At 40.3% G+C, this 14,476-nt stretch overlaps 1 protein-coding gene across 1 annotated transcript in view; it reads right to left on the reverse strand.

The window, feature by feature from the left end:
* Positions 1-14,476, reverse strand: part of acsl5 (acyl-CoA synthetase long chain family member 5) — a 64,378-nt gene that overhangs the window by 16,139 nt on the left and 33,763 nt on the right. The window contains exons 9-12 of the mRNA XM_072557435.1: positions 10,109-10,160; positions 5,577-5,650; positions 877-954; positions 326-460 (exon numbers count right to left, since the gene is read on the reverse strand). Of these exons, the coding sequence (XP_072413536.1) occupies positions 326-460; positions 877-954; positions 5,577-5,650; positions 10,109-10,160 (339 nt within the window). The remainder of the gene's footprint in view (positions 1-325; positions 461-876; positions 955-5,576; positions 5,651-10,108; positions 10,161-14,476) is intronic.

Genomic DNA, 14,476 nt, shown 5'->3' on the forward strand with positions numbered 1-14,476 from the left:
GTTATATAAATAAACTTCGCATCTGGGTGAATTTACGACATGGTTAATAGGGCATTCACAGCATTTTCAAGGCTGATGAACACTAAAAGGTGAATAGGTCTCAGTGACCAGATTTGGTCAGATGTATTAGAAATGCAATGCATTCAAGTCAAAAGAGGTAGGCTTCAGTTTACCCGATCTTTGGAAGGGAAAGAAAATAGATTCAGGCATCCATTAAATGTTCAAATAAAGTAAATCCCTATGAAAAGAATACTGGGAAGAATAATTGCACTGAAAATCAATTCATTCCATTTCTCGAAAATTACTTTCAACAAAAGAAACAAACCTTATCATAGATTCGATTCAACAGTCTTGGCACAACTGGAAAGACAGTGGGCTGCAGCATCTTCATGTCATCTGCTAACAACTGAATATTACCTTGGAAGAATCCTACTCTGGCACCACTACAGTACAGAGCTGTCTGAAACAGTACAATTTTATCCATTCAATTAGACATTTTTAACATGATCCTATAATTAATAATCACACTAATACCAGAACATTGCCAGAAAGATCAAGGCTGGTTGCTGAGTTTTGCATCAGTTCAGAATGAAGTTATTGGAATCAAGAAAAGAATTGGATTACTTATTTATCATGTCGAAAACATAATTAAGAATCTAAAGTTACATTTTGGATATCAGTAACAGTAGATGCCTATGTGCAAAGATTTGCATTTTGTATAACTAATGAATAAAATAAGTCACAAAGTCTATTGTAATGATCTTGCCCAATATTAGTCCCTTTGTTATAATTATATATTATATGCCCAAGGCTTACTACTTTATAAAGCCAGTTTATACAAAACAAAAACAGGTGTGCAATAAAACAGATCATTACCTGCACCACTCTTTCAAACATATGTGCCAGGGGAAGATAGGAGATAGAAATATCATCAGTTCTGGGTATAAATGTGCTCTGTTCAGATAAGAGACAGGGGGCTATTAGATTATTTCAAAACAATCCACAGTTGAAGACATGTTAGCAGGTGACCTAAAAATAAATAAGTTTCAATTGCACCTTTGAAACATAATGCAAACTTATGTATAATTCTTAGCATAGGGTTAATGCCATTCCAATCTTCAACCCAAACTAATCTGCAATAACTCTTATAGACTGACCAAACCTCCTCAAAATATGTTAAGAAGATAGCCTAGACCCTAATGTTTTCTTATTTTAAAGGCAAGTGTAAGGCATTGCAGTCCAGATGCAGTTTGATTGGTCAAACTCCTCAACTTTAAGAAAAACATACTTTATTTTTACACTGGAGTTAAAATACTGACAAAATAAAAGTAAAAGAATTACCTTATCAAAACTATATCAAAATACTTAACAAAACAATATGTATATTAATTATTACTAATTAGCTGCTCCAATATCCCATAAACACACCTTTGGCAAAGGCAAGTTCAGTGAAATAGATTGTCTCATGTGCAATTCTAGCAGCAGGAAGAGAACCCCAACTATTAGCATTAACAGGGAAAGGAACAAATGCTTCCACGTCCAGCTTCATGATCCCAGCAACTGCTGAAAGTTAAAATGAAAAATCCTGGTTCTTTTGGAACTTGACCCCACCCATTCAGGTTGCTTCTATTGTTCCAATATTTAAAAAAAAACTAAGGCCTCTCAAGCCAATTACTTTATTGGCTTTGAGAAGCCTGACCAACTCTTCAGTCTTAACCTTTCTTCATTAAAAAAAAGAACAAAATGCATCTCTTAAAGCAATAGAATTATCACAAATTTTAAAAAAGTGCTCAAGTTCAGACAAATGTAGCATAGATTTAATGGGCTGTGCCTTAACAATTCTGTGACTATCCCAAAGTACAACCAATGCTGAATATCTGAGCTATCTATATATGGCTCATGGAAATAGTCAGGATGTCAGGCAGTAAGTGTAGAAAAACAGTTGACTTTTCAGTCTGATTTTTCAGTACTGGACAAGGTCAGAAGTTAAAGCAGGTTTCAAGAAATGATAGAAGCAAGGAAGGAGGTATAGGTGAGGATGAGAAAAATGCTTTTGTCTACAAACTGTGACCAAGCAAACTCAGTCTCCAACTCCAGATAACCTTCTTATATATCCATTCCAAACATCCATAATGGCTCTTGTGCCACACTAAAACTGATGGTTTAAACCTGTTTCTGCCTAACAGAACTGATTCCTTCCGATCTTAGTTATTTGCTCCCTATGTCCAGTTTCTCATCAATTTCCATGGTTTCTTATCGGCCAACACCACTCTCCCTCAATCACTATTCAAAATTTTCCAGCTTCCTGCATCTAACATGTTTCCTTTCACTGGGGACTTTCAATCCTCATTCTCATCAGGATAGTTGGTGGCTCACCCCTTTTTTCTTGAATGGAGGTTTATCCTGTTTTCAGGTAGCAGAAAGTGAGGACTGCAGATGCTGGAGATTAGAGTCGAGAGTGTGGGGCTGGAAAAGCACAGCACATCAGGCAGCATCTGAGGAGCAGGAGAATCAACGTTTTGGGCATTAGCCCTTCATCAGGAAATTGTTTTCATCCACTTTCACCTGCCTCTGCCAGGTTGAACTTGTCTAACATTGAATAAGATGTGGAGGTGCCAGTGTTGGACTGGGGTGAACAAGGTCAGAAGTCACACGACAGCAGGTTATAAGTCCACAGGTTTATTGAAGCTTTTGGAGTGCTGCTCCTTCATCAGGTGCATCAATGCATCAATGCATCATCCTGAGGCGGGAATTGAACCCGGGTCTCTGGCTGTTATTCCAGTCATTTGGTTTGTCTCCAATAGTTTTATTGTTTTGTAATAATCTCTCTGCCTCAATAAATCAAACCATAGCTTATCCCTTACCTTGCTATTCAGCTGCTGACACTCCACTCACACAATTTGTACTATCTTTGATCTCTCCACCTATAAATTCTGTGCCTGTGTGCTTCCCTCTACTTTACCTGATGAAGGAACAGTGCTCTGAAAGCTTGTGATTTCAAGTAAACCTGTTGGACTATAACATGGTGCTATGTGACGTCTGACCTAACATTAAATAACTTCACCTTTAACGTCATTTACTTATTCCAAGTAAAACGAATCTTCAATGGGAAACTTTATGCCATCATACATATCCTTTGCCTAGTACATTTTTGATTATATTTATGCTACATCCTGCTCTCAACCTGAACTGGAAAATTTAAACAACATTGTTTCCAATTTCAACTCTTCTCTCACATCATCTACTTCCAACTTTTTCTAAACTTCTCCATCCCTAATTCTGAGATAGACTATTTAGAAAAATCCTCTCAAAGCCCACTAACTTCCATTATTACTTTCACTATGGTTTCCCTGTCCCCCCCTACCCCCCACTTCCTTTCCTGTAACTTCTCTGTTCAGTCACATCTGTTTGGATGAAGCAAGCTTCCATTTTAGTTCATCCAATAGGTCTTCCTTTCTCCCACACTGAATGATTCACTGTTGAGTCCATTCTGCTTCATGTACTTTTGCTCTTTCCTCTTTCCGTTTGTCCTAATTTTCCACCTCACCGGCCTCCACATTCAATGCATCATCCTCCATCATTACTGCCATCCTATGATGTTACCACCAACCATTGTTTTCACTTCCCTTTCAGCATTCCAAAGCAACTCATTCTTCCATGTTCCAGGTTGGCTCAAAATCCTGCCCCTTCCCGCAGTAACTTCCTGTTCAAGTTTAGAAGATACTTTCTGACACCCTCTCCTACTTCCAGGTAAACAAATGAATTGCATGTTCTCCTTCACAGCATTGTTACAGTGGTGAAGTAGTCTATGTGGCCTATCATGTCTACACAAGTTGCACCACCTGTCTTTACTCTGTAACTCTGTATATCATTTCTACTTATTTAAATTTCCAATGTCCTCCTGAATGCCTCAATTGATCCCGTCTCCATCACACTTGCAAGCTGTGCATTCCTTATCCTTACTACTCACTGTGTGAGTAGCATTCCCTATCCTTACTACTTACCTTGCAATTGCTTCTTATGTAAAACTTTAAAACTTCAATCCATTTATAAGTGGCAACTGTATCTCCCTGTCCAAATCCCTCATGATCTTGAAAATCTCTGTCAAATCTCCATTTGGTTTTCTCTTTTCAATGTTGTCTTCTCTACATTACCCATATCAAATGGAAGTTTGTGACCATTTTTTACGACACTTCCATTTGTTGTGCATGCTAAAGCCCAAACTTCTGTTCTCCAATTTTAACCCTTTGTCTTAACCCCACTTCTCTATGCTGTTCCAATGAGACTCAATATAAGTTGAATGAACAACATCCTACCTTTTGATTTCGCACCTTTAAGCTTTCTGGATTCCTTTGCTCACGACACCCTCTAAATTATTTTTGGATGTACGCAGCCCTTTAATATCTCTGTCCAGCCATGCACATGTTGTATCCTAAGGTGCTTGACTTATACACAAACTGCGCAGGAACGTTCAGTTGCTTGGCAACCATTGGGCTTAAGAGAAACATTGTCCCACTTCTAAAAGCAGTAACATCATTAACATATTCTAGTTCTGATGAAACGCCATCAACAACTTGAGACCTAATTGCTTATTTCTGCACAGATGCTGCCTGGTGTGCTGAGTATTTCCTGCCTTTTCTGTTTTATCATCCAATAAGTTTTGCCAAAGAGAATCTGAAACTGGAGCATACATTTTACCATCTTTTCAAACACACATAAGAAAGTTTAATAACATAACCTAGAAAAAAAAGTCCCTGTCCTTTAAATTATACTTCAGTTTCTCCAATTTGTCCCCTCATAAAATAGAATTTAAAACTCATATGGAAAACCTCTCATCCGCTAATACATAAAGCTCTCTAGAGTCTTCCTTCTCATCCAGCCTTTTCTCAGTGCCCCTCCACATCTGATGGGGTTACTGGAGGATACAGCATCTGCTCCCTCTGCTTGTTGTAGAGAAGATACCATTGAAAAGAAAAAAGCTAAAAGATTTGACAGAAGTTTTCAAGATCATGAGGCATTTGGACAGAATAGATAGGGAGGTACTGTTGCCACTTATAAATGGATTGAAGTTTTAAAGTGCTTTACATAAGTTAAAGTCTGTTAAAGTCTACCCAATGATATTTTCTATACATCTACTCATGCCTTAATACTCTACAGCATTGCTTTTTCTGCTGTGTTTTCCACTGTGTTTAGCTGTTAGCTCAATGTTCTCCATATTTTATGTCCTGATGGTTTAAGTTAAGCTTGTTGTACAACTGAGAAAGGAAAGGTAATTAATCTGAAACATTCAGTCTGTTTCTCTTGTCATAGATTTTGATTCATTGAATATTTTCAGTATTTTCTGTTTTCAAAGAAATTCGAGGGGGCCCAGGTAAATAAGCTCCTCAGAACCAGATTGAAGAAAGTTCAACAAATCAAATGCAAAATGCAAAATAAAGTGGGAGACAAGCAGAGAATAACATTAGTAAACCTATTTTTGTCTTAAACATGATCACAAGCTATTAAGTTCTGAAAGTTTCCTTTGTTACCGACAGAGCTGTTTTTATGCAGATTTCATCCAATTTGTAGATACAAACCTCAATTATTTTGAAGAAAGCTGCTGAGTTGGCCACAACATTCCCATGAGTCAGCATAGCTCCTTTAGGATTACCTAATTCAGACAAGTAAAAAATCAGCAGCTCATTATCTGAAATTTCCTTCTTAGAAATCAATAAATCTAATTTCTGCTCCCTCCACATCCTCTATAAAATACAAGATAGTCAATATACTTAAATATCTTTGAGGTATGTCTGTCTTACTTCCACACTGCATTAGGAAAACAATTTAAGATTTATATTTATTTTAAATAAAGTTGTTTGGACATGTTATAGCACACCTTTGTGGCAGGTAGGACTTGATTCCAAACCATTACCATGTCTGCACCACAAGAAGCAGGTGGGAAAATAGATTACATTAAACCCCATAAAGGTTACATTTTTGACCTGACTAGCATCAATTTTACAGACAAATTCAGATATCTGTAACAGAATTATGGAGGATTCATGGGTATATATTTGTGGAGTATACAAAACTGCTAACTTATCGCGTAAATTCCAGATTTATGTCAGGATGTTTCTAGAACATGTCAGTTTTCAGGCAGTTTCTATGCAACTCCAAAAACAGGAACATTTACTGAGGATATAAAATCCAAGTCAGACATTGAGTTGATGCTATCATTCAGAGTTGTCGATATATCACAAAGCATTTTTAGTTCATATTTTCTCCAGTGAGACAAGTAGGTCACTTGCTCCTTGAATACCTTCAGTTAAAAACTAATCCGTGTAGAAAACAATCTCGGTAATGTCTTCTGTTTAATTCACATTCCCTCTCCCAAAATTCAGAGCTTATTTTTTAAACTCACCAATTTTAGTGACTTTTAAAACAAAAACAACAATTGGATTTTTTGAAAGAGTTTTCCCACCTGCACTGATAGCAACTATGCATGTCCACATTCATGAAGAGAGTATCTGATCCAAAAAGAGCTGCAAAGAGCCAGTCTAAGTAGCAAGAATGCACACATAGACAAGAAAGTGTTTCATAAAGCAGGTTTGAATTGAGTTTTAACGGAACTGAAAAACTTTTACAGTTTATTTGAATTGAATTTCGAAAACTGTAAAGTCCTGCCTATGACAGATAAACATTGCACTCACTAATGGATGAAGCAACACTTAACAATCTGTTTAAAAACTTAAGCCAACGTTTAAGTTTTTCACAAAATCCTCTTGAATCCTTCAAATATCAGTCCTGGAAATACTGCTTGAGCTAATCCAGCAGGAAAAGCACAATGGCTCAGTGAATAACGTACAATTCTATAGAGATCAAAGATCAGAGCCAATGCCTACAACCTCCCATCTCTCAGCCCCAGCCCGCAAGCCTCATTCCTGATGAAGGCTTATGTACGCAACGGTGATTTTCCAGCAATGGCCGTGTCACTCATGATGTCACTTCCACCCCTGTCAGCCCCACTTCTGCCCCCTTTGTGAGTGTCACTTCCGTTGGTGATGCCAATCCTGACCCTATAATCATGCCCACTCTGCCCCCATCTCCAAATCCAGCTTTATTCCAGGTCCTAGCTCCCATCCCTGCTGTGTGTTCACCACTCCCCCATCCCTCCCCCTCACTGAGGATGAACGTTCAGTCCTCAGCAAAGACCTCATCTTTATCTCTCTACGCTCCCAGATTAATGAGTTCGACACATGCTGCAACCTTGAACACTTCTGCTGCCACCTCCGCCTCCAGGCTCACTTTTTCTACCAGGACACCCACCCATCCACCAAGGACCCCTTTTCCCACCTCCAACACACCCTATCAACTTGGACACCCGTGCCGGCCTGTTATCTGCCCTTGACCTCTGCATTTCAAACTGTCACCATGACATTGACCGCCTCAACCTGTCCACCCTCATCACCCACTCCAACCTCCCACCCTCACAATGCACAGCCCTTCACTCCCTCCGCTCCAACCCCAACCTCACCATCAAACCTGCAGACAAGGTGGGGTGCAGTAGTAGTCTGGCACACCAACCTTTACACCACTGAAACCAGGCACCAACTCGCAGACACCTCCTCCTACTGCCCCCTTGATCACAATCCCACCTCCAATCACCAAACCATCATCTTCCGAACCATCCACAACCTCATCACCTCCAGGGATCTCCCTCCCAAAGCTTCCAACCTCATTATCCATGAACCCGGCACTGCCCGATTCTACCTCCTACTGAAGATTTACAAACCTGACTGCTCTGGTTGAACCATTGTCTCAGCCTGCACCTGTCCCGCTGAACGCATCTCTTCCTACCTCAACACTGTCCTGTCCCCATTAGTCCAGGAACTCCCCATCTACATTCGTGATATACCCACACCCTTCACCTCCTCCAAGATTTTTGTTTCCCGGCCTCATCTTCACCATGGACATCTACTCCCTGTACACATCGATCTGCCATGGCAAAGGTCTGCAAGTCCTCCATTTCTTCCTCTCAGCCCAGCCCAACCAGTAACCCTCCACTGGCACCCTCATCCACTTAGCTGAACTGGTCCTCAACCTCAATAGCTTTTCCTTCCAATCCTCCCACTTCCTCCACCCACATGGGACCCAGCTATGCATGCCTGTTTGTCGGGTACGTGGAATAGTCCATCTTCTGCAATTACACCGGCACCACCTGTTTCTCCGCTACATCAATGACTGTATTGGCGCCATCTCATGCTCCCACGAGTGGATTGAACAGTTCGTCAACTTTACCAACATCTTCCACCCCGACCTCAAATTCACCTGGACCATCTTCGACACCTCCCTCCACTTCCTGGACTTCTCCATCACCGTCTCTGACAACCAACTAACCGCAGACAACCACTACAAACCCTACCGACTCCCACAGCTACCTAGATTACATCTCCTCCCACCCTACCTCCTGTAAAAATGCCATCTCTTATTCCCAATTCCTCCGCCTCCATCACATCTGTTCCCAGGATGACTGATTCAACCTCAGAAAATCCCAGATGGCCTCCTTCTTCCATGACTGCAATTTCCCTTCCCACGTGGTTGACGATGCCTTCCAGTGTATCTCTTCCACTTCACGCACCAACACCCTCGAACCCCACCCCTTCTAATGGAACAAGGACAGAACCCTGGTCCTTACCTTCCACCCCACCAACCTCCGCATACATTGCATCATTCTCCGCCACTTCCGCCACCTCCAAACAGACCCCACCACCAAAGATATATTTCCTTCCCTACCCTTATAAGCGTTCTGGACAGACCATTCCTTCCATGACTCCCTCGACATGTCCACAGCCCCCAACAGCCCACACCCCAACTCCTGGCACCTTCCCATGACACCACAAGAAGTGCCCAAACCATTCCCCTCACTTCTGTCCAAGACCCCAAGGGATCCTTCCACATCCGTCAGAAATTTGCCTGTACCTCTACCAATGTCATCTACTGCATCTGTTGCACACGGTGTGGTCTCCTCTACATCGGGGAGACAGGACGCCTTCTTGTGGATCATTTCAGAGAACATCTCTGGGACACCCTCACTTACCAACCCCACCACCCTGTGGCTGAACACTTCAACTCCCCCTCCCACTCCATCAAGGACATGCAGGTTCTGCGCTTCCTCCACCACCAAGCCACTCCCACCAGACGCCTGGAGGAAAAACGCCTCATATTCCACCTTGGCACCCTGCAACCACATGGGATAAATGTGGATTTCAACAGCTTCCTCATTTCTCCTACCCCAACTTTTTCCCAGTTCCAAACCTCCAACTCAGCACCGCCTTCCAGACCTGACATCATTCCCCTCTCTGACCTATCACCTTCTCCCTCTCCTTCATCCACCTATCGCTTTCTCAGCTACCTTCCCCCAACCCCACTCCCTCCCATTGATCTCTCAGCTCCAGCACACATGCCTCATTCCTGATGAAGCTCCTCGGATGCTGCCTGACTTGCTGTGCTTTCCCAGACCACACTCTCGACTCTGATCTCCAGCATCTGCAGTTCTCACTTTCCCCTAACATACTAAGTCAGGTTATTATGTATCGTTGACATTTCTTTTCTTGGCTAAGCAAAGTGAAATTCATTGGTATTATTTTTTTGATCACTGCACTTAACTCTATCTTAATTCCAATTGCACACTAGCATTTTCTCCTTTTTAGTTCTTCTCCATCCAGAAGTACAATGTCAAAATCAAGCCATCAATATTTTAAAATATTTGGCTTTTTCCAGTCGAGACCATCAAACAAAGATGACTGATTTAATTTTTTTATTCACTTCTGGGACATGGGCATTGCTGGTTGCCCAATATTTATTGCCCATTCCTAGTTGCTATTGAGGTGGATGTAGTGTAGTCCACGTGATGGGGAGACAATTCCAGGATATGGAACTTAAATCTATTTGAAATGGAATTCGGTGAGTGTCAAATCATAGTCTTTCAAATCCAAGAGCAAAATTTATATGCTAATTAATATTTCTCTGCCTTGCATGATGGATGACTCATTATTCATTGTAAACACTTGATACAGAATATACTTTTTAGCCTGGAAACCATCTATAAGTTGAACAGGATTTGAAATACCTGTTGTTCCACTTGTAAAGCATACAATGCACATGTCTTCAGGTTCTGGTGGCTATAAAACAATAAGTGAAGTTTCATTTTAAACACATATTTAAACTAAACTTACAACTTACTGCCTAGTAAGCACAAAGAGAGCAGCTAGACATAGAATGTGAGCTTGGGAATTTGGCGGGCAAGGGAGTAAGAGCAGGTTCTGTTCCGATATTTTGCATAAAATTAAGGGGCCAAGAGAGGGATTTGGAGACCAGCAGAAGGATCTGCAATTTGAAGCATAGAAGCTTCAAAGAGGTGACAAGATCGTGAGTAAGTTTAGGGTTTTATCTTTTTCTTTCACTTAATATATAAACAGGCACAATTGGTAAGGAAGGGGGATATATATATATATATACACTTTGCATTAAATTTAAAACTTAACAAGTTAAGCTACTTTATTTAGCCACAGATAATCAAGTGTTATGTGTAATCTTAGTTAGTTGGATTAAACACAATAAAGATGAATGTGAAGGTGATGCGCTGGACCTGTAGCAGGTGGGAGCTAGTGAACGCCAACATTTGTGGCAAATACCTGAAGTTTGAGGAACTTCTGTTCTGAGTTGATGTGCTGCAGGCTGAGCTTTAGACATTGTGATACATTAGGAAAGGGAAAGGGACCTGCACACTTTTTTCTTGTAGGCAGTCACATCCTTTAGGTTATGATCTTCTGATTGGTTCATGTTCAGGGATGACAGAGTGTGTTAGTGAATGAGACAGATAAGGGGATCAAAAAAAGCAGGAGTAAAGGAGTCCACTCCTTGGAATTGCCTAATAAATTCAATTTTATGAAAGCTTGTATCGATGAGAGTGGGAGTTGTAAAGGTGAATGAGTGAACTGACCATGGAACAATGGTACAGGAAGTCACTTAATTGGGTGAGTAGACAGGAAAATTGTAGTGGGGGTGGTATGGTGTTATAGAAGCCCCATATTTAATAATTTTGGCAGACTTTTGTGGATGCCTGAACTTTTTTTAAATAAACAACTCAAGTAAAGGACATTGACACACTTTTTAAAAATAAGGCATTTCTTGAATGTAATAAGTCTTATGATAACTGTCTGCTTTTTGTAGAGCCCCTGCCTGGGGTTATGACTGTCAAGTTGCATCTTCTGCTTTGGATTTTTCACTTAGAGATCTGCCTGGAAAAAAAGCAAGAGCTTCTCAGCTCAACTCTTCGCGCATCTGGAAAACATCTTGTTGTGGGTCAAGTTAGTACCTGAAACTCTCCAGGTCTAATCTGAGCCCTGAATGTCCTTCTGAAGAACATCTGTAAACATTCTTGATATCATGTAACCTGAACAAGCTGCATGAGTAAAGATCCCAGAGACACTTGCTTCTGTTTGGTGACACCTGTCTACAAAAGCCAGTAAACCCAATCGTTCTGAAGATTCCACACCTTGCCCTTTTGGCCTTTGAAAGCAAAGGTTTATTGGTCAAAAGTTTAAATTTTATCTAAAAGTGAACCAGTTTTATTCTTGTTCCCTGGTATGAATGGATGTGTGTATTTGTAGATTATATTTCCCTGTGACAAACTATATATGTTAACTAATTCTGTAGCTTTGTAAAATAAGTTTTCTTTTACAATAAATAGTTCATTTTGTGTTTATCAAAGAAACCTTGTTGACAGATCTTTTTGCCCTAATATAGAGAAAGCGTACGATGTGCCATTTTGGAAACTAGGTCAAATAATTGATGTTTTTATGTCCCATGGAGTAGCAAGACTAGAGAAAGAGAGTGTGCATGTCCAGTCTCAGACAACAACATAGTCACAATAGACACTGTTCTCTGCAATGGAGATCACAAGACCAGATAGCTCTGTAGATTGCCAGTGATCAGAACAACTGTTCTGATCTGCAACAAAACTTACCGTGGGAAGAGATACCGACAACATTGACAAGGAAGGAAAATCATCTGCTTAGGGATTTTGAGCCGCTAGCGGCTACATTTAAAGAGAGCAAAAACTCAACTATACCAGTCTCTGAATTACTATCAAACAAGTTAGTGTAAGTTACATAAAATTGGACAGGCTCAAAGACTGGAGTGGGAGAAATAAGTTTCAATTCATGCAGCACTGGCACCAATGCTGAGGCAACTATATTATTGGGATGGCCTTCGCTTGAACATTGTCGAGATGAGTGTTCTAGTAAGTCATATAATTAGAGTGGTAGATAGGGTATGATGTGAGTGAAAAATCAAATAACATGGTAAGAGAGCAGAAAAGCAATTGAGTAGTAACAACCAAACTGTGGGAGGAAGGGACAGAGAGTATGAACATAAGAATGCACCAGCAGATAAAGCCAGTGATTGCTAGAGGAAATCAAGAGTTAAAGGCTCTGAATTTTAAAAAAATTCACATAGCCATTACAGAGACATGGCTATAAGATGACCAAGAGGATCAGATAGGGCAGACAGTGAAAGTCTTTTTTCTAGGATGATGATGTCAGTTTGTATGAGGGGGCAGAACTACAAATTGAGGGGTGATAGATTTAAGACAGATGTCAGAGGCAGGTTTTTCACTCAGAGAGTGGTAAGGGTGTGGAATGCCCTACCTGCCAATGTAGTTAACTCAGCCACCTTAGGGAGATTTAAACAATCTTTGAATAAGCACATAGATGATGATGGGATAATGTAGGGGGATGAACTTAGAATCGACGCAACAGGCCGAAGGACCTGTTCTGCGCTGTATTGTTCTATGTTCTAAGACTGGGACCTGAATATTGAAGTATCTGACATTTCAAAAAGAATGAAAGCTAAGAAGATGTGGTGGGGTAAGAGTGTGCATATGAGTTAAGGATATCATTAATACATTCCTGAGACATTCTCTTAGCTGTAGAGAACAAGATGTAGAATTAATTTGAGTTGATACAAAAAACAAGAAATCAAGAGGTCATTTATGGAAGTACTTTACAGGTTCCCTAATGGTAGTTATATTACACAACTGAATGTACAGGAATAAATAAATGAGATTGTAAGGAAGTACCATAATCATCACAGGTGATGTTAATTTACACATTGATTGGATGAATCAGACTGACAAAGGTAGCCTACAAAAGAGAATTCATAGAATGGAAATCGAGACGATTTCTGAGAGCGTTACATGTTAGAGCCAACTTTGGAGCAATCTATTCTAAAGCTGAGAGTGAGCAATGGGACAGAACTAATCAATGACGTCATGACAAAAAGAGGTTTCTAGGTGATAGCAATGATCACATGATTAAAATTTAAAGTTCCATTTGAAGGGAAAGAAATGTAGGTCCCAGGCTGTCTTCATTTAAAAAAACTGAATGAAGATAATGATTAAAGGTATGAAGGCAGAGCTAATGAAAGTAAGTTTAAAACCTAAAGGTTTAAAGAGTAGGACAGTAGAGATGAAAAGGCAGATGTGAAATGAAATATTTAATAGTTCAGCAAAGATTTAGTGGGCGGCACCGTGGCACAGTGGTTAGCACTGCTGCCTCACAGCGTCAGAGACCCGGGTTCAATTCCCGCCTCAGGCAACTGACTGTGTGGAGTTTGCACATTCTCCCCGTGTCTGTGTGGGTTTCCTCCGGGTGCTCCGGTTTCCTCCCACAGTCCAAAGATGTGCAGGTCAGGTGAATTGGCTATGCTAAATTGCCCGTAGTGTTAGGTTAGGGGTATGGGTGGGTTGCGCTTCGGTGGGGCGGTGTGGACTTGTTGGGCCGAAGGGCCTGTTTCCACACTGTAAGTAATCTAATCTAATCTACCTCAGTTCAGAAGAAATACTTTTGAGGAAGGATACATCTGATTAAGAATAATATATATTTTTTTTAAAAGTCTCTGCAGAGATATGCAAAAATTAATGGTAGGTCAGCAGGTTTCCCAGATTTTAAGAACTAGCATAAAATTATTACACCTAAAGTAAAGAGGAAGAAAGTGAAGCATGAGGGAAAACCAGCTATAATAAAAAAGGACAATAAGAATAATGCTAAACTTAATGTTGGTCCTCTGGAGTATGAGACTTAGAAATTGATAATGTAAAACAAGGAAATGGTGAAGGTATCAACCAGGTTTTTTATGTCTCTCTTTGCTGTTGAAGACTTTGAAATGTTTCCAAAGGTGATTGAAAACTAAGAGGTGAACGGGGGAACTTAAAATAATCAACATCACAGGAAAGATGTGATGGGAAGATTGTTTGACAATTCCCCAGGATCAAATCACCTCTATCCTAGGGACTTAAAAGAATTGGCAGAGTTGGGGATGTTATTGACCAATATTTTCCAAAATTCTTTAGGTTTTAGAAGGGTCCCAATGGATTAGCCAACAGCTAATTGACATCTTCATTAAAGAAAGAAAGGAGACTTAAAATTGTAATTTA

This window comes from Chiloscyllium punctatum, chromosome 38 (assembly GCF_047496795.1).
Source record: "Chiloscyllium punctatum isolate Juve2018m chromosome 38, sChiPun1.3, whole genome shotgun sequence".
Classification (NCBI taxonomy): Eukaryota; Metazoa; Chordata; class Chondrichthyes; order Orectolobiformes; family Hemiscylliidae; genus Chiloscyllium; species Chiloscyllium punctatum.